The 22,253-nt window shown below is 21.0% G+C and overlaps 2 protein-coding genes across 2 annotated transcripts; one reads left to right on the top strand and one right to left on the bottom strand.

Annotated features, from left to right (window-relative positions):
* Positions 1 to 1,552: 1,552 nt before the first annotated feature.
* On the top strand, positions 1,553 to 2,719 carry LOC128966214 (N-terminal Xaa-Pro-Lys N-methyltransferase 1-like). Its single transcript, XM_054313054.1, has 2 exons — positions 1,553 to 2,043; positions 2,130 to 2,719. Exons 1-2 carry the CDS (start codon positions 1,776 to 1,778, stop codon positions 2,603 to 2,605), a joined length of 744 nt encoding a protein of 247 aa, XP_054169029.1. The 5' UTR covers positions 1,553 to 1,775; the 3' UTR covers positions 2,606 to 2,719.
* Positions 2,720 to 13,792: 11,073 nt separating this feature from the next.
* On the bottom strand, positions 13,793 to 21,430 carry LOC128966025 (uncharacterized; the record flags this gene model as incomplete). The annotated part of the gene is made up of 4 exons (XM_054312826.1): positions 21,050 to 21,430; positions 17,771 to 17,888; positions 16,050 to 16,187; positions 13,793 to 15,691 (listed from the first exon to the last, which is right to left on the bottom strand). Coding segments are annotated over exons 1-4 (2,451 nt in total), but the record flags the coding sequence as incomplete, so codon positions are not given.
* Positions 21,431 to 22,253: the final 823 nt, after the last annotated feature.

Here is a 22,253-nt window from a genome sequence, read left to right as displayed (position 1 = left end):
TATGAAATTACTTGACAATACATAATGTATTAAATGCATTGCAAACTTTATTTTTGTTTGTTTGTTATTTATTGTTGAAAGGCAACTGATTTATATATATTATTACTTTAATATACTTTAATAATAAATATTAATTGTTTTTTTAAACCCATAAATAGTTTAGCCAACAGTACTGTACATGTACTGTATAATACATTGTTAAATAAATTTTTTTATTACATTGTCGACTATATATTGTAGATATTTTTAGCACAAATATAATTCAAAAAAAAATTATAATATTAATACTTATAATAATTTTGAATCAAATTTTTATGATTGCTTGATAAATTATAATAATAATAATATTAAATATATTGTTGACATTTATAACTAATAAATTAAAAGCATGATTGTATTAAAATTGTTGTTTTATATATAGATTATTTAGTACAGTATATAATAAAATAAAATGTATAATAATTTAATTAAATTTTTTGTAAAAAAAATATTTTACATCCATTTAAATAATTACTAATATTAAAATATTTGTTGAAAAAATTATATAATTTACATATATTTTTATAAAACTAATTTAACTAAACATTTAAAAAAATAATAACTAAATATTGATTTAAAATATTTTTAAAAATTACAATATAAATAAAATTTTGTTAATTAATTTCTTATATAAATTAATAATAATATTTTTTATGAAAACTTATTAAATTATTTATTTATATTATTTGTATCCATAATATCTATCAATATAACTAAATTATAAATAGGATAAATTATATTATTATTATTATTACTATTATTATTAATTATGGTTATTATAAAAATTATAAATTTGTTATAAACTGGCTTAATATAAAAATAAATAATTAATATTTTAATTATTAAGAAAATTTTTAGTTATTTTGTTTTCAGTATATTTTATCAATTTGTTTTCAATCAAATACATCAAATGTATTGAATTAACATTATTTTGTTGTAATTTATACAAAAAATACAAAAATAAAATTTAAAAAAAAAATTATTTAAAAATCTCTTAATTTATGTTTATTATACTCTTTTTTTTATTTTTATCAAACTAGATATGTTAAAAACTCAAAATATATATTTTAAAAAAAAATTTATCTTACCCAAACCGAAACATTTATAAAAAAAAACTAAAATATAAGTCAATTAATAATAATTTTGTTTATTATTAAAACCAATTAATTTTTATAAATTAGAAAATAATAATAATAATTAAAAACTAATTGTTAACTTTCACTATGTATTATCCATTGAATCCCTATTACAGTATTATTATTATTATTATTATTATTATTATTATTATTACCCAAACCATTGCCCGCTAAAAACTGTTTTAACAGTAGACGTCTATATAATGTAATAACAAGTTGTTATGCAATCACACATAAAGTATTTATTATTATTATTTAACATATAATATGTTTTTCAAAAAACAAGTGTTGAATAAAATATTTTAGAGTCACGTGTTTTTTGTGTACAACAAATCAATTGTTTATTTATTTATTTATTAATAATAATAAGTATTTTTTTTTTGAATTTCAATTTGAATTGAATCGGTAATTGAATTGTTGTTTATACGAGTGTTAAGACCAACATTTTGTTTGTTTGTTTGTTTGGTGACCACCCGATAGAGAGAGAGAGAGAGAGCCGACATTCCCGACCACTGATTTGAATTGTTGGTCGTATTTTTAGCGGAACCGCCGATTTTTTTTACTCCCGAAACAAACAGACAATCAATCAATCAATCAGTAATGTCCATCAATGGCCGCAAAGTTAACGACGGTTTCTATAGTAATGGTCGCGATTATTGGTCACAAGTGGAGCCGACACTGGACGGCATGTTAGGCGGCTTTACCACAATTACTGGCGTCGATATTACGGCATCCAAGAGACTGTTAAATAAATATTTCAAAGAACTGGACAAACGATCAACTGATTTGATCGGTAATAAGGATAACGACGACGACAACAATGGACAACAACAACAACGTGTGACCCGAGCTCTTGATTGCGGCGCAGGTCTGGCCACTACTACTACTACTACTACTACTAATCGGTTATTAGACTAATGTCTGAATTTATTATCTGTTTTTGTTGTTGTTTAGGTATCGGCAGAGTTAGCAAACATTTATTACTAAAATATTTCGATTCAGTGGATCTATTGGAACAAAACCCGGAGTTTCTGACCGAAGCCAAGACATACATCGGTTCAGAAGATTACAAACGAATCGGTAATTCATACAACAGTGGTCTACAAGACTTTACGCCCGATCCGGACATCAAATACGATTGTATTTGGATTCAATGGGTAACCGGACATCTGGCCGACGACGACTTTGTCCAGTTTCTCGGCAAATGTAAATCAGCGCTCAACCAATCGGATGACGGCATTATTGTTGTCAAAGACAATACAACACAATCGGATGAATGCGATGACGACACCAACGATAGTTCGGTTACGCGACCGCATTGGCTGTTCATCGATATCTTCAAGAGAGCCAATCTCGAGCTGATCTGCGAACGAAAACAATACAAAATGCCTAAAGGCTTATATCCAGTCTATATGTTTGTACTCAAATGATTAGCCGATAATATCCGATATACCCGTTAATGTCCAATAAATTTCCCGATTGTACTCATAATAGCAAAATTTTTTTTATTAAATTATGTATTTCATACACTAAATAGTTGTAAACTACATGTACTGTATTTTTTTTGTAATAATAATAATAACATTTATTTTCAATTAAATATCTATAAACAACAAACATTTGACTACATGTTTAAGTTATTTTTATATATAAAAAAAATGTGTCAATTAATTACCGGTAAATATCAATCAAATGTATCAATGAATTGGCTAATAGTGTGATATATATATATAACATATTTTTTTTGGATCAATTAATGAGTGATAAAAGTAGACTAAAAGTTTTTAAAGATATATCTCTCACTAAATTCCCTCATTTGGATTAACTTTGTATTTCTTTAATAATCTTTTCGTTATGTAATTATATTATTTATAATATAAAAAAATTAATGTCAATTAATGTTTAAAAAAATTAATTACCGGTAAAGTCATATCACATGAATGAAATTTAATTTGAATGTATATATATATATGTTATGATATAATTTTATATTACGGTATCAATAACTAAATGACTAAAAGTTTTCAAAAATAAATAACTTTCACTGAATTTCATGCATTTGAATCAATTCGTACTTTTTCACAATCTTCTCATTGGTGTCATTCAAGTAGTGGTCAACAATTTGTGGCCATAGCAAAGGCCAGAAGTCCCGCTTCTGGATGTCATTCACTCCTAATATATATATAATTAAAAAAAAATTATAAATTAAACATAATTTCAAAGAGAATGTTAAATAAGTATTTTTAAAGAACTGGACAAACGATCAACTGATTTGATCGGTAATAAAGACAACGACGACAACAACGTGTGACCCGAGCTCTTGATTGCGGCGCAGATCTGACCACTACTACTAATACTAATACTACTAATCGGCTATTAAACTAATCACTGAATTTATTATCTGTTTTTTTATTAACCGGACATCTGGCCGACGACCACTTTGTCCAGTTTCTCGGTAAATGCAAATCAGCGCTCAACCAATCAGATGGCATTATAGTTAATACTAAACATAGCAACAAAAAAAACATACCACCAAACGTTGAGTGGATGAACTCTATATTCAGGTGTTCCTCAATATAGGTCAACCTATAAGCTATGGTCACGTTTAAGGCCCGCACTTCTGGCAACTTGACCGATGTCCACTCGGCAACCCACTCTTGGTAGTCCTGTGATCCAGACAGCGGCCTTTGAGCGACTGCCCCCCCCGTGAACGGCGCCCCTATCGTAATACCTGCGCTTCGGTTTAAGCCGAACCATAGCTGTCCATTGGCGTCACGGATTAGATTGGGATAACAAATAAGAGTTCTCCCACTCAATTGATTGGCCGAAGACAACGCAATCTATTCATTGACAGCCGACGTTCAGTCGACGATGAGGTCATCTTATCTTTACTGACCAGCAAATTGGTTGACAATTCTGGCACTTCTAGTGATGTCTGATCTCCCTCATCGGCTAAAATCTATATTGTAAACACCGTTTTTGTATTATTTAAACTAGCTATTGTTTGTAAATAGATAATTGAATATTTCAAGTGCTATTATACCAGTAATCATATAATAGATTCGTATAATACCATTATAATTAGGTTAAGGTTGCCAGTGGTCCACCAGGTTAGGTAACGGGGCGAACACTCATTACTGTACAATAGATTAGGTTAAGTTAACATTTGTGTAATAGCATTATATAAATAGGTTAGGTTAATTAAATGGAAAATGATATTATTTATTTTTTTGCTTAAACTTATTTACTTTTATTTTATTATTTTTTTTTTAAAAAATACGTGTAAATTGCGCGTGAAATACAATTAAATTGATTGAAACTATAGTGCGTGTAAATAATACAAAAAAAAACGATGATTACAACATAGATCGGCTCCCCTTCTTCTTCTTCTGAGAACTCATTTTCATCGATAATCACTTCTCTATCAGTCGTTGTCTTCATCTTTGTCTTTGCGTTGTTATAGAAATACTTTTGATTAGAATCAAAATCAAAGAAAGAAATCAAATTTATTATCAATTAATTGATTGATTTTTTTTTTTAAAAATAAATAAATATTATTTTAGTTATAAATTACTACTACTATTAGTGGGGAAATTAATTACAATAATAACTAATTAACTGTTTGATTGAAAAGTTAGTGATTTTGTTAACTGAAAAATATTTTAAATATATATATATAAAAATAGTTTTATTATAGCAAATGTCGCGCGCAATACAACTATTCAATCAATCAATAAATTAAAATGAAATCAATTGAAGTGTTTTAAAATGAATAAAATTAATTAATTAATTAAATTGTAATATATTTGGGGATCAAAATTAATTAAATTAATAATATAAAAAATATATATTTAATGTTGTTGTTGATAATGATAATAAAATTTCATCATGTACATTTAATAAAACATAAAAATTAGTTAAAGTGAATCATAAAAACACATTCAAATTGATTATGAAATTAATTTTTAAATAAAAAACTAATTAAAATAAAATCTTATTTAACATTAGTAACTATTCAACAATATTTAGTCAATAATATTGATTTTTAACCATTTATTTGAAAAAAATATTAATTAAGTTTACATTATAATAATAATTACAATTTTGAATCAATCAATAGTATGTTTAATAATAAATTTTCATATAAATTAATTGATAAAAATAAGTTTTCATTGAATTCAAAGACGAAAAGAAAATTTCAATTCTGTTTTATTGGTGACCAAACATATTGTTGGCCACCACTACTGGTCGTCGTCTTCGGCGGGCTTTTCGGCTGTCGAACCAAACAGTGAGACATAACATGATTACGACAAATGGATTTATATTTGAAATATTTGTTGCAAATGTCACACTTGAACGGCCGTTTGGATCCCAAATGTTGTTCAATATGTTGACGAAATTGTGGCACATCTTTGATATAATTCATTTGCGAACATATAAGACATGAATAGAGCTTTTGGGTGTCGGATGTGTTGTTGTTGTTGGCCGAAGATGAAGAAAACGTCAATTTGAAAATTAAAGCAAATTAGATTTCAAGTTATTATTATTTTTATAATAACTTTTAATGGCTTTATTAATAAAATCCTATACAAGGTATTTTGATAAAATACTTTAATTAATTTTAGATTTGAAAATTAAAGCAATTTAGATTTCAAGTTATTATTATTTTTATAATAACTTTTAATGGCTTTATTAATAAAATTACAATTTAAGATTTTTATTTTTGTTTAATTAAAAAAACCAGCTCTTTAATTCACTTTAACTATTATTTAAAATATTTATTTTTGTTTAATTATAAAAACCAGCTCTTTAATTCACTTTAACAATAATTTAAAATATTTATTTTTGTTTAATTATAAAAACCAGCTCTTTAATTCACTTTAACAATAATTTTAAATTTTTATTTTTGTTTAATTAAAAAAACCAGCTCTTTAATTCACTTTAACTATTATTTAAAATATTTATTTTTGTTTAATTATAAAAACCAGCTCTTTAATTCACTTTAAATACAATTTAAGATTTTTTATTTTTGTTTAATTTAAAAAACAAGCTCTTTAATTCACTTTAACTATTATTTAAAATTTTTATTTTTGTTTAATTAAAAAAACCAGCTCTCTAATTCACTTTAACTATTATTTAAAATTTTTATTTTTGTTTAATTAAAAAAACCAGCTCTTTAATTCACTTTAACTATTATTTAAAATTTTTATTTTTGTTTAATTAAAAAAACCAGCTCTTTAATTCACTTTAACAATAATTTTAAATTTTTATTTTTGTTTAATTATAAAAACCAGCTCTTTAATTCACTTTAACAATAATTTTAAATTTTTATTTTTGTTTAATTTAAAAAACAAGCTCTTTAATTCACTTTAACTATTATTTAAAATATTTATTTTTGTTTAATTATAAAAACCAGCTCTTTAATTCACTTTAACAATAATTTTAAATTTTTATTTTTGTTTAATTAAAAAAACCAGCTCTTTAATTCACTTTAACAATAATTTTAAATTTTTATTTTTGTTTAATTAAAAAAACCAGCTCTTTAATTCACTTTAACTATTATTTAAAATTTTTATTTTTGTTTAATTAAAAAAACCAGCTCTTTAATTCACTTTAACTATTATTTAAAATATTTATTTTTGTTTAATTAAAAAAACCAGCTCTTTAATTCACTTTAACTATTATTTAAAATTTTTATTTTTGTTTAATTAAAAAAACCAGCTCTTTAATTCACTTTAACTATTATTTAAAATATTTATTTTTGTTTAATTATAAAAACCAGCTCTTTAATTCACTTTAAATACAATTTAAGATTTTTTATTTTTGTTTAATCAACTCTTTAACTCTTTAATTCACTTTAACTATTATTTAAAATTTTTATTTTTGTTTAATTAAAAAAACCAGCTCTTTAATTCACTTTAATTATTATTTAAAATTTTTATTTTTGTTTAATTAAAAAAACCAGCTCTTTAATTCACTTTAACTATTATTTAAAATTTTTATTTTTGTTTAATTAAAAAAACCAGCTCTTTAATTCACTTTAACAATAATTTTAAATTTTTATTTTTGTTTAATTAAAAAAACCAGCTCTTTAATTCACTTTAACTATTATTTAAAATATTTATTTTTGTTTAATTATAAAAACCAGCTCTTTAATTCACTTTAAATACAATTTAAGATTTTTTATTTTTGTTTAATCAACTCTTTAACTCTTTAATTCACTTTAACTATTATTTAAAATTTTTATTTTTGTTTAATTAAAAAAAAAAGCTCTTTAATTCACTTTAACTATTATTTAAAATTTTTATTTTTGTTTAATTAAAAAAACCAGCTCTTTAATTCACTTTAACTATTATTTAAAATTTTTATTTTTGTTTAATTAAAAAAACCAGCTCTTTAATTCACTTTAACAATAATTTTAAATTTTTATTTTTGTTTAATTTAAAAAACAAGCTCTTTAATTCACTTTAACTATTATTTAAAATATTTATTTTTGTTTAATTATAAAAACCAGCTCTTTAATTCACTTTAACAATAATTTTAAATTTTTATTTTTGTTTAATTAAAAAAACCAGCTCTTTAATTCACTTTAACAATAATTTTAAATTTTTATTTTTGTTTAATTAAAAAAAAAAGCTCTTTAATTCACTTTAACTATTATTTAAAATTTTTATTTTTGTTTAATTAAAAAAACCAGCTCTTTAATTCACTTTAACTATTATTTAAAATTTTTATTTTTGTTTAATTAAAAAAACCAGCTCTTTAATTCACTTTAACAATAATTTTAAATTTTTATTTTTGTTTAATTTAAAAAACAAGCTCTTTAATTCACTTTAACTATTATTTAAAATTTTTATTTTTGTTTAATTAAAAAAACCAGCTCTTTAATTCACTTTAACTATTATTTAAAATTTTTATTTTTGTTTAATTAAAAAAACCAGCTCTTTAATTCACTTTAACAATAATTTTAAATTTTTATTTTTGTTTAATTATAAAAACCAGCTCTTTAATTCACTTTAATTATTATTTAAAATTTTTATTTTTGTTTAATTAAAAAAACCAGCTCTTTAATTCACTTTAACTATTATTTAAAATATTTATTTTTGTTTAATTATAAAAACCAGCTCTTTAATTCACTTTAACAATAATTTTAAATTTTTATTTTTGTTTAATTAAAAAAACCAGCTCTTTAATTCACTTTAACAATAATTTTAAATTTTTATTTTTGTTTAATTATAAAAACCAGCTCTTTAATTCACTTTAATTATTATTTAAAATTTTTATTTTTGTTTAATTAAAAAAACCAGCTCTTTAATTCACTTTAACTATTATTTAAAATTTTTATTTTTGTTTAATTAAAAAAACCAGCTCTTTAATTCACTTTAACAATAATTTTAAATTTTTATTTTTGTTTAATTAAAAAAACCAGCTCTTTAATTCACTTTAACTATTATTTAAAATTTTTATTTTTGTTTAATTAAAAAAACCAGCTCTTTAATTCACTTTAACTATTATTTAAAATTTTTATTTTTGTTTAATTAAAAAAACCAGCTCTTTAATTCACTTTAACTATTATTTAAAATATTTATTTTTGTTTAATTATAAAAACCAGCTCTTTAATTCACTTTAACTATTATTTAAAATTTTTATTTTTGTTTAATTAAAAAAACCAGCTCTTTAATTCACTTTAACTATTATTTAAAATTTTTATTTTTGTTTAATTAAAAAAACCAGCTCTTTAATTCACTTTAACTATTATTTAAAATATTTATTTTTGTTTAATTATAAAAACCAGCTCTTTAATTCACTTTAACTATTATTTAAAATTTTTATTTTTGTTTAATTAAAAAAACCAGCTCTTTAATTCACTTTAACTATTATTTAAAATTTTTATTTTTGTTTAATTAAAAAAACCAGCTCTTTAATTCACTTTAACTATTATTTAAAATTTTTATTTTTGTTTAATTAAAAAAACCAGCTCTTTAATTCACTTTAACTATTATTTAAAATATTTATTTTTGTTTAATTATAAAAACCAGCTCTTTAATTCACTTTAACTATTATTTAAAATTTTTATTTTTGTTTAATTAAAAAAACCAGCTCTTTAATTCACTTTAACTATTATTTAAAATTTTTATTTTTGTTTAATTAAAAAAACCAGCTCTTTAATTCACTTTAACTATTATTTAAAATTTTTATTTTTGTTTAATTAAAAAAACCAGCTCTTTAATTCACTTTAACTATTATTTAAAATATTTATTTTTGTTTAATTATAAAAACCAGCTCTTTAATTCACTTTAACTATTATTTAAAATTTTTATTTTTGTTTAATTAAAAAAACCAGCTCTTTAATTCACTTTAACTATTATTTAAAATTTTTATTTTTGTTTAATTAAAAAAACCAGCTCTTTAATTCACTTTAACTATTATTTAAAATATTTATTTTTGTTTAATTATAAAAACCAGCTCTTTAATTCACTTTAACTATTATTTAAAATTTTTATTTTTGTTTAATTAAAAAAACCAGCTCTTTAATTCACTTTAACTATTATTTAAAATTTTTATTTTTGTTTAATTAAAAAAACCAGCTCTTTAATTCACTTTAACTATTATTTAAAATTTTTATTTTTGTTTAATTAAAAAAACCAGCTCTTTAATTCACTTTAACTATTATTTAAAATTTTTATTTTTGTTTAATTAAAAAAACCAGCTCTTTAATTCACTTTAACTATTATTTAAAATATTTATTTTTGTTTAATTAAAAAAACCAGCTCTTTAATTCACTTTAACTATTATTTAAAATTTTTATTTTTGTTTAATTAAAAAAACCAGCTCTTTAATTCACTTTAACTATTATTTAAAATTTTTATTTTTGTTTAATTAAAAAAACCAGCTCTTTAATTCACTTTAACTATTATTTAAAATTTTTATTTTTGTTTAATTAAAAAAACCAGCTCTTTAATTCACTTTAACTATTATTTAAAATATTTATTTTTGTTTAATTATAAAAACCAGCTCTTTAATTCACTTTAACTATTATTTAAAATTTTTATTTTTGTTTAATTATAAAAACCAGCTCTTTAATTCACTTTAACTATTATTTAAAATTTTTATTTTTGTTTAATTAAAAAAACCAGCTCTTTAATTCACTTTAACTATTATTTAAAATTTTTATTTTTGTTTAATTAAAAAAACCAGCTCTTTAATTCACTTTAACTATTATTTAAAATATTTATTTTTGTTTAATTATAAAAACCAGCTCTTTAATTCACTTTAACTATTATTTAAAATTTTTATTTTTGTTTAATTAAAAAAACCAGCTCTTTAATTCACTTTAACTATTATTTAAAATTTTTATTTTTGTTTAATTAAAAAAACCAGCTCTTTAATTCACTTTAACTATTATTTAAAATATTTATTTTTGTTTAATTATAAAAACCAGCTCTTTAATTCACTTTAACTATTATTTAAAATATTTATTTTTGTTTAATTAAAAAAACCAGCTCTTTAATTCACTTTAACTATTATTTAAAATTTTTATTTTTGTTTAATTAAAAAAACCAGCTCTTTAATTCACTTTAACTATTATTTAAAATTTTTATTTTTGTTTAATTAAAAAAACCAGCTCTTTAATTCACTTTAACTATTATTTAAAATATTTATTTTTGTTTAATTATAAAAACCAGCTCTTTAATTCACTTTAACTATTATTTAAAATTTTTATTTTTGTTTAATTAAAAAAACCAGCTCTTTAATTCACTTTAACTATTATTTAAAATTTTTATTTTTGTTTAATTAAAAAAACCAGCTCTTTAATTCACTTTAACTATTATTTAAAATTTTTATTTTTGTTTAATTAAAAAAACCAGCTCTTTAATTCACTTTAACTATTATTTAAAATATTTATTTTTGTTTAATTATAAAAACCAGCTCTTTAATTCACTTTAACTATTATTTAAAATTTTTATTTTTGTTTAATTAAAAAAACCAGCTCTTTAATTCACTTTAACTATTATTTAAAATTTTTATTTTTGTTTAATTAAAAAAACCAGCTCTTTAATTCACTTTAACTATTATTTAAAATATTTATTTTTGTTTAATTATAAAAACCAGCTCTTTAATTCACTTTAACTATTATTTAAAATTTTTATTTTTGTTTAATTAAAAAAACCAGCTCTTTAATTCACTTTAACTATTATTTAAAATATTTATTTTTGTTTAATTATAAAAACCAGCTCTTTAATTCACTTTAACTATTATTTAAAATATTTATTTTTGTTTAATTAAAAAAACCAGCTCTTTAATTCACTTTAACTATTATTTAAAATATTTATTTTTGTTTAATTATAAAAACCAGCTCTTTAATTCACTTTAACTATTATTTAAAATTTTTATTTTTGTTTAATTAAAAAAACCAGCTCTTTAATTCACTTTAACTATTATTTAAAATTTTTATTTTTGTTTAATTAAAAAAACCAGCTCTTTAATTCACTTTAACTATTATTTAAAATATTTATTTTTGTTTAATTATAAAAACCAGCTCTTTAATTCACTTTAACTATTATTTAAAATATTTATTTTTGTTTAATTAAAAAAACCAGCTCTTTAATTCACTTTAACTATTATTTAAAATATTTATTTTTGTTTAATTATAAAAACCAGCTCTTTAATTCACTTTAACTATTATTTAAAATATTTATTTTTGTTTAATTAAAAAAACCAGCTCTTTAATTCACTTTAACTATTATTTAAAATTTTTATTTTTGTTTAATTAAAAAAACCAGCTCTTTAATTCACTTTAACTATTATTTAAAATTTTTATTTTTGTTTAATTAAAAAAACCAGCTCTTTAATTCACTTTAACTATTATTTAAAATTTTTATTTTTGTTTAATTATAAAAACCAGCTCTTTAATTCACTTTAACTATTATTTAAAATATTTATTTTTGTTTAATTATAAAAACCAGCTCTTTAATTCACTTTAACAATAATTTTAAATTTTTATTTTTGTTTAATTAAAAAAACCAGCTCTTTAATTCACTTTAACTATTATTTAAAATATTTATTTTTGTTTAATTAAAAAAACCAGCTCTTTAATTCACTTTAACTATTATTTAAAATTTTTATTTTTGTTTAATTAAAAAAACCAGCTCTTTAATTCACTTTAACTATTATTTAAAATTTTTATTTTTGTTTAATTAAAAAAACCAGCTCTTTAATTCACTTTAACTATTATTTAAAATATTTATTTTTGTTTAATTATAAAAACCAGCTCTTTAATTCACTTTAACTATTATTTAAAATATTTATTTTTGTTTAATTAAAAAAAACCAGCTCTTTAATTCACTTTAACTATTATTTAAAATTTTTATTTTTGTTTAATTAAAAAAACCAGCTCTTTAATTCACTTTAACTATTATTTAAAATTTTTATTTTTGTTTAATTATAAAAACCAGCTCTTTAATTCACTTTAACTATTATTTAAAATATTTATTTTTGTTTAATTATAAAAACCAGCTCTTTAATTCACTTTAACAATAATTTTAAATTTTTATTTTTGTTTAATTAAAAAAACCAGCTCTTTAATTCACTTTAACACCTATTGATAATAAATATCAACACTAAAATAATAGTTCTTTCTGTATGCGTGCACATTTCATCAACAACCATATTTTAATTCAAATCTAAAAATCTATTATATTTTCAATTTTAATTTAAAGCAATGTTATTTCTATGGGAAATTTTAAATGATTATTAAGCTCAGGTAGGTTTAAGGGACAGGTAGGCAGGTGCTGTGTAATAACATATTGCTATATTGTATGAGTGAGGTTACCGTGAGGTTAGTTAACTGTGGTAATTTTTTGTAAAATTTTCTCAAATACAAAAATTTTCAATTTTTATTGAAAGCAATGTTATTTCTATGGGAAAATTTAAATGCTTATTGAGCCCAGGTAGGATTTAGGGACAGGTAGACAGATGTTGTATTACTTAATTTTGCTATATTGTATGAGTCACAGGGCACCGGGAGGTTAGCTATTTTTTCTAAATTTTTTTCAAATGCAAATTTTTTCGTAAAAATGATTAAATTTTTATTTTTATTAAAATTATTTAAATATATATAAAAAAAACTAAAATTTCTCAAAAGTTTAGACGAAATAATGTTCAGTAGTTTTGTTACATTAGGTTAAGTAATAGTTGTATAGATAAATCAAGTCTCATTCAAATTACTTATGATGAATATTTTAAAATTAGTAAAAGAATTGCACGGCTATACATGTTGCGCGGGTTAATCTAGTTAATATTAATATATTTTTTATATAAAAAATTACTTTAAATTACTGTTTAAATATAAAACTAAATAGTTAAATAATAATATATTTAAATAGCATTTTAAATATTGTATTTATTATGTATTAAAAACTTATTATAAAACTTTTATAACAGAATAATAAAATTTATATTAAATTAATTGCAAATTATTTATTATTTATTCTGTTATTATTATATAATCATAAATACAATATAGAAATATAACTAGAATTTTCAATAATAATAACAAAATATCTATTTTAAAAAAAAGTTTTTTATTTTGTTAATTCATTATAAAATGTTGGCAACAATTCATAATTATTTGTATAAATAAATAGATTAACAAATTTGTTAACAATCTTAATACTGGCCAACAATAGCCTATCGGGTGTCGTACCGCTGACTAGTTTACAATTGCCGACAGTATTATCGATGATAAACGGTATTAACCATCGATTGTGTGCTAAAAATCTGTCGATTGAATCAAACTGTTGGACACATATTACGGTTTGCATTGAATCGTCACTTTTGAGTACCGATTGACACAATTGATCAAATAGTTCAGTGTTTTGCAAATCAATTGGCAGTAATAAGTCTTTCAACGATACGGTATATCTGTAGAAGTGATCGCATCGATAGTTAGTACCCCTGAAGTCATTGAAAACTGCCGATACTGTCAACTCTAGAGGTTTTTTGACCAATGAATGCAATTTCAGACAAACTAGTTGTTTGTCGTTTGATTTCAATACAGGTATTGCCTGTTCGTGGACTACGGTATCATCTGATGAAACAAACGACAGTATTAGGCCATAGATTCGCTGAAATTGTTGTCTGTATTCTTCATTGATGTTCAGTTCAAACATAATTGTCAGACAATAAGGTTTTTCATTTAGTTTTTGTTTCTTTCGTGTAGTAGTAGTAGTAGTAGTAGTCGTCGTCTCGTTATTATTATCGGTAACTCTGGTCAAACTGAACGGTATATTTGCCGACAAATTTTCCACAATATCTTCTTCGCCAGTGTTTGACTGGTCGTCACTGTTTGTAAAAACCTTTTTGATACGTATGTCGTCGTCCAATGTATTTAAGGCCAGTATATAGATCTGAGCTAAACTTGTTATCGATAAATCATTTTTCCGATCATTCATTAGCCACTGTAGTATAATAACTAACAATTGCTTAACTGATCCGCTAATCGGCTGATTATACAGACAGGCTGTACAACAATCAATGGTACGACCGCTGGTCTCTGTTGGCCATCGTTTTGAATAACTATTGATTAATTGTAGTAATATTTCTAATTGTTTTTCATTTAGTTCAAGATCTTTGTGTTTGAATATCCAATCGAAAGCTGACATAAAGTGCATGTATTCGGTAACCGATTTGAAACCGTCAGCTAAGGGTATGTTAGATAAGTTAGCAATCAGTTTATGTACGGTTCCTTTGGCCAGATCTCTATAGACATCGAACAGTACTAACGATCGTCTTATATGAGGATCGGGTAGTTTGAATATGACTGAAATCAGTACATCCTGTATATCCGGGGTAATGTCCGGCCGTTTAGCTAACATATGATCTATGGTCCGGTAAAATGAATTACTAGCCCTAAAATTGCCGGTCAGACTACGCTTAATCAATGGCTTCAAACAGACCAACAAATTTTGATTATCCATTCCCTGAGTTTCGATCAGTACCGCTAACTTCTTTTCCTGACTGTCCGGACCATCGAAACCGGTTATCTCTAGATTAGACCAATCAATCGATTGCAGGTTCAGTTTAGATACTATACTGCGTGTATAGTCAAGGATTAGTAGCCGATGGGCTATCGATAGCGATGGATGTGTGGCCACTATAAACAACTGTCTGATCAGTAGCTGTTCTTCAGTAGTCGAGAACAGTTCCAAACCGAACGACTGGAACAACTTGAGTGACAAATGAAAGCCGTGTACTTCAGTGCTGACTATTAATTGTGTTAAATATGGTTTGAAAATCATTGGCGACAATAATTGGTGATAGTTTTGTGCCTCAATTGTATCATAGATTAGACTAAGTGTATGATATAAATCAATGGATTTCATTGTCGGCAAACATTGTATGATATGCTGGATGTCATCGTTTGTCATACATGTGCTGCTCTTCATTAGCGAACTCATTATCAGTGTCTGATGTCTTCTCAATTGTCTTGAATTGTATGCCTCATAGAGTAATGCCTTTTTTAAAAAAAAAGTAAAATATAATAAATTAAAAATAAAATTAGTATTTAAATTTAGAGAGCAATAATGTCTTAATACAGTATATCAATATATATAATAATGCAATTATGTTAATATACAGTATATATATATATATATATATATATATATATATATATATATATTAAATGACATTTAATATAATGAATATTTAGAGAAAACTCATAAAAAAATATGTAAAAATAGTAACCAACAAAATAATATATATATATATATATATACAGTATATTAACTTTAAACTAATTTATATATTATATTATATATATATACTGTATTTTTCTCCCAATTTATTAATTGAGTGAAAGATATCACTTACAGGTGTTGTGCTCCCGATCTCTCTCAAGCATTCAGCCGATGACAAACCAATTAACGATATTTGAGATGTTTCTGCATTTTTAATTAATATCTCAATAAAACTATCAAATAATCGTTTTAGAGACCAATTGCCGTCTGACTATAATTTAAATTGTTTTTTTTATATTTTTAAATGACAAAACAAAACAAAATTACAATTTAATCATAATTAGCGTAAAAAAACAGACACATAAGTATAATGAAAATTATTATTTAAAAAAAACATTTTTCTATTATTATTATTACTATTATTATTTTTTTGTTTAAATTGTTTGTTGGGTTAATGATAAAACCGTTTGTCTAGCTTTTAGTACTGATATAATGGTTTATGTAGTAATACTTATACCGTTTATTTTTTTTTAAATTATAAGCATTTTAAAAATTAGCTAAATTTAAGTACTTTTTTTAAAATTATAAAAATAATAATAATAAGCTTATATGTACTGTGATATGGATATAATAACTAACTAACTAACAACTACTACTACATTACATTAGAAAATTAAATACATATTTTTTTAATAAAAATAACTACAAGTTTTTTGTATGCAATTATAAATCATTAGATTCATAGACAACAATTTTTTTTAAAAATAATATATTTATATTAAAATAAAATTTTTAACAAAAACAAAAAATTGTTTTTAACTAGTATTTCTATATTGATATATACAGGGTCCGGCATAAGTTACGCAACAAACTAAACAGCTATAACTTTTTTATTATAATAGCTATATATATAATTTTTAAAATAATATTTATAGTATATAGTCTAGTTTTTTATGAAATAAAATTTTATTTTATTATTAAAGTCAAAAAATATCGGCGCTAAATTATGCAAAATAAACAATATTATTTAAACGTCTTATAAAAATAAAATAAAAAATTTGAATAATTAAAGACAAATTAAAGCAAAATTTATAAATTATAAAAGTTTTTAAAAATAAAAAATATTTAATTAGAAATGGGAATTTTAAATATTAAAAAATTTAATTTTTGACTTTAAAAATGTTTTTTGTTTACCACATTACAAAATATTCAAATTTAAATCAAATAAGATTTTTAAAAATAATTTTTTTTATAAATTTAAGGTCATTTTCTAAAAAAAAATAAAAAAAATAAATTAATTTTTTTTCAACATAGGCAATATCCTGTAAGTTAAAATAAGCATATAATTTTTGTTTAATTGTAAAATTTGATGAATTTTGTTAAAACACATTAAAAATTTTAATTTTTGGTAATATTGGTCATTCCTTATAATAAGCATTTTTAATAAAATTGATTTTTCGTCAATTGTTTTATTTTTTAGATTTTTAAAAAAGCTCTCAAACAAAACTAGATTATATGAGAAAAATTTGTTGTAATGTTATATATTTGTAACTTGTGTAGTTTTTTAGATATAAATTTTTCTAAACTTGCGTAACTTATGCCGGACGGTGTATATATATATATATATAAAGATTGACATATGATTTAATTAGTTAAATTGGATAAAAATTAAAAATTAAAATAGTGGAGGAAAAATACACACTAATAAGCAATTAGTAGTAATAATGCTAAACAAATTAAAATAAAAATAAAAACTAATTTTATTTAGCAAAACAAAAAATAAATAAATAAAATAAAAATCAGTTTTTTTAAGTATAATTATACTAATACTACTAATAATATAATAATTTATACCATTTGTGAGTGATATGTAATTATAACAGTTGTGGTAATCAAATATTTTTGTCGGATTGAATCACTTCTCGTGGATGTCTGATATATGTTAAGCAATGAACCGGCCGTTTGCTCCACTCTATCGTATCAATAGATAAAATATATTATAATATAATTATATTTAAAATAAAATAAAATAAAATTAATTAATTCATATCCATTAGTTGATTAATAATAATCATAATTAAATAAATTAATTAAATATATTATTTTTTTTAATAATTAAAAACATTTAACAACAATGTTTAATAAAAAAAATACTAATATATTTTATTTTATTTATTAATATATAAATAATAATCAAAAGCAATTATACATTCATTAATAAAAATATTTTTTTTTTATTTTTATTTAGTTGACATTGAAATTATATAAAATAGTTTTATTATTATTATTATTATAAATCAACAATATATGACATCCGTTAAAATTTTTTAAATAATTATATAAGGCATTTAAAAAAAATCATAATAATAATAATAAATAATATTAATAATGCTAACCATAATCATAATAATAAATAAATAAATAAAATATGCGACAAATTAATTATCAAAAATAAGATGATTGTGTTTATTGGAGTGAAAATTAATGGGGAATATACTGTATATATATATATATATACTATATGTATGCATAAAAAAACATAATTTACTAGTTAGTGATTATTAAAACATTTATTTCCTAATTATCCAATTATTTTAATATTGGCTTATATTTATGACCCAAAACTTTATTTTTCATTATTATTATTATTATTAGTATTAGTATTTGTAGACATTCAATGAACTCTAATGTGTAAAACAATTTATTTTGATAAAATAATATATTAATATACCTATAAAACATATATATTGAAACAATTTTTATAGTAATAAATTAGATCATCCCCGTCAATTTTTTCTCTCTAAATTTAATAACAAAATTATATATACAAAATATGTGAAAATATATTTATTAAATGATAATAACTTATTGCAAACTAATATACTGTATATATATATATAACATTCATATCTTTATATATACAGTATATAAATATTATTAAACATTAAAAAATTTTATCAACAAAACATAAAAATAATATATATTAGTAAAAATTATTATCATTAACAAAAAAATATTGAAATTGATATATAAATATAATGCCAGTAATAGTGTGTGTGTGTGTGTGTGTGTGTGTGTGTGTGAAAACATATTAAACCAAACTATTTGTAGCCAATATTTTTATATTTTATTTTATTTTTGTAATCCCGGATTTAAATTATTTTTATATATATTTAAAAAGCACTAAATTAAATAGTAATTCAAAAAAAATAAAATAAAATAAATAATTTTAATAAATATTTTAACTATCACTAAATAATATATATATTTACTAAAACATCATTTTGAGTCATCCATCAGTTTTAGTCTTTATTTTTCTAAACAAATTCATTATATCTTATATATACAGTATATATATATATTAATATATATATAGTATATTAATATTAGGGGAAAAAATATTAAATGATAAAAGTAGTACAAAAAATATTACTTATATTAGATATAAGTATTAATATATAATATATATATATATATATACTGTATATTCATATAAGGTATATATCGATTGAGGTCAGACATGTTTAAGTGGTTGAACACAAAAATTATTACAATTATCAATATATTAACAAAATATTAATTTTTAAAGAAAAAAATTATTAATAAAACATCGCAAACAACAAAATATTATTTCTTTATTTTTTTGGGGTTAAAAAAAGTAAAATAATTTTATATATTTTTCCACTAATTTTGTTGTTGTATTTAAACAAATGTTTCGATAACACTATTAATTGTAGTCTTTTTTTTATTATTATTTAAATATATATTTTCTCTACAATTTGGCAATCAATGAAACGCTTGAATTGTATGCAAAGAAAGAGAGAAAATAGAGAGAGAAAAAAAAGTAACATTTCTTTCAATGGGTTCAAACAGTTTTTCTTCAAAAAAAAAATAAATAAAAAAATATTTTGACCTCAAATTTTAAAAATATTTAAAAATAAAATATTTACCAAACAATTACCTATCACACATAGTTTAAAGCAACAACAAAAAATTCAATGCACACAATATACAAGTTTTCTATATCATATAATATGATAAAATAATAATAATAATAATTGAAAGCATCAATTATTTATATCCCTCTTTAAAAACCTCTTTTATATATGTTTGGTATATATATATATATATATATAAATCCAAAAAAAATCTATAGTATTAACCATACATTTGTTATCAGTTTCAAAATACTGGTTATATTTACCCAATAATAATGATAATAATATTTTTAAAATAATTTATAATAATTTATGGTCCCATGAATGTCATTATTAATTTAACCATAATATACACATTATACTGTATATATATATACTGTATAGTATATAATATAATATATATATATATAGTTATTTTAGATAAATATAATAAATAAATTTATCGCCCGATATGTTAACAATTTATTACTGTTACAGTTATTAGTGAAATGACATTTTTTTTGTTAATATTCAGTTAGTATTTAATAATAGGCTAATAAAAAAAAATTTGAAATAAAAATTTATGTTTGTATTTATCTAACTAACTAACAAATAATGTATAATAAAGTATAGTATTATATTGATATATATATAATAAAAATCTACTTATAAAATACTTATATGACTTATAAATTTATATATAATAGACCGATCAATACATTTTTGTGGATACCATTTATCTTATATTTTAAAAAACATAAAACTTATATTATATATAAATTTTATGTTTACTGTATAATCATATAATTATGTGAACACGAAATGTAGTTTTTTTTTTAAAGTACAAGTTTGCCATTATTTTACATTTACTTTACATAAAAAATACTATACGGTATATATATATATATACTATATTTATTTATTTATATATTTTAAAATTCAATTATATATTCAACAACACATTCAATAAAACAGTAATAATTTTTTTCTCACACATTAACAATATATTATATATATATATTTGAGGACTCAATTTGATATCCCAATTGAATGCTGTAATAATATTTTAATGTATATTAAAATAACTTTTTTTTTGTGTGTGTGTGTGTGTGTGTGTGTGTATGTTTTGTTGTTTTAAATAATACAGTATTGAATTATTAGTATTGAGAAAAATAAAATTTAAAAAAATTTTTCCCCTAAATATTAAATCACTTACTTATCGATATTATCAAAGTTGGGTACCATTTGTTCAATGCATGACAACAAATGTATAACCAGATTGTCGCCAATACTATCGTTGCACAGATCCTTAAGGACGTCCAGATATAGTTCAGAGTCATTGGTATGACTGCCATCATCACCATTACCACCAACACTAACACCATCGATGATGTCTACTATCGATGATGACCTGTGAATGGATTTACAGATATCTACATATCTATCAAACCAACGATTGCCGCCCAAGACTATAGACCTGGTGTCCGATAACTTATCTTTAGTGTCACTCATTGTTGTCTAATAATAATAATAATAATAATAATAATAATAATAATAATTGTTTCACCAATTTGTTTGTTTAAGTTAATTGTCACCCAACAAAAAAAATAGTCACAAAAAAACAAATTTTTAACAATAGTAATAAAATTTACTTTCAATTTTTTGCGGTCATTATTTTTTTTGAAAACTTTTATTTATTTATTTTTAAACACTAGAAAAAACAAATTAAAAAAAATAGAAATCAATTCAATACAAATAATTTTTAATAATAATTTAAACAAATAAAAAAAAATACACAAAATATTTAGGATAAATGATAATTAATTTTGTTGTTTGTTTGTTTAATTAGTCATAATGTAATTATATATGATATATATTTTTAAATAAAAATATTATCATTTCATATACAAACTGTTTGTTTGATTGTTTTGATAACACATTAATTGAGACAATAATTGTATAGTAATATAGCAATCAATCAATTAATTATAATTAATAGACACACCTATTATTAGTGACATTTAAATGTCTACTAATTAATACTATTATTATTATTAATAGATCTATCATATAATAATAATAATAATAAACAACATTTTTAATTGAATAGTATTTATTAATATATAAAACAATTAATTAATAAAACAAAAATCAATTAACAATTGAAGTGATTGACAGCTGTTTTGTTTGGTTGTCAAACACACTGTGTGTTTGTGTTTGTGTTGTTATTGTTGTTATGTTTTTGTAATCACAAAAAGTACACGTGTTTTGTATGGACAACGACACGTGATTGGCTGAAATCCTATAGTTTTGTTTAGCGACAATTTCCAACCAATCAGATGATAGCATTTTAAATAAAACAATTGGCGCTATAATTATTAACTAATATATTAATTAATTAATTGATTAATTGAAATAAT

The sequence above is a fragment of the Oppia nitens genome, unplaced genomic scaffold (assembly GCF_028296485.1).
Source record: "Oppia nitens isolate AA-2021 unplaced genomic scaffold, nextdenovo-longstitch-racon4-pilon3 scaffold19_pilon_pilon_pilon, whole genome shotgun sequence".
Classification (NCBI taxonomy): domain Eukaryota; kingdom Metazoa; phylum Arthropoda; class Arachnida; order Sarcoptiformes; family Oppiidae; genus Oppia; species Oppia nitens.
The sequence above is the reverse complement of the archived record's forward strand: the minus strand, read 5'-3'. Positions and strand labels throughout refer to the sequence as shown.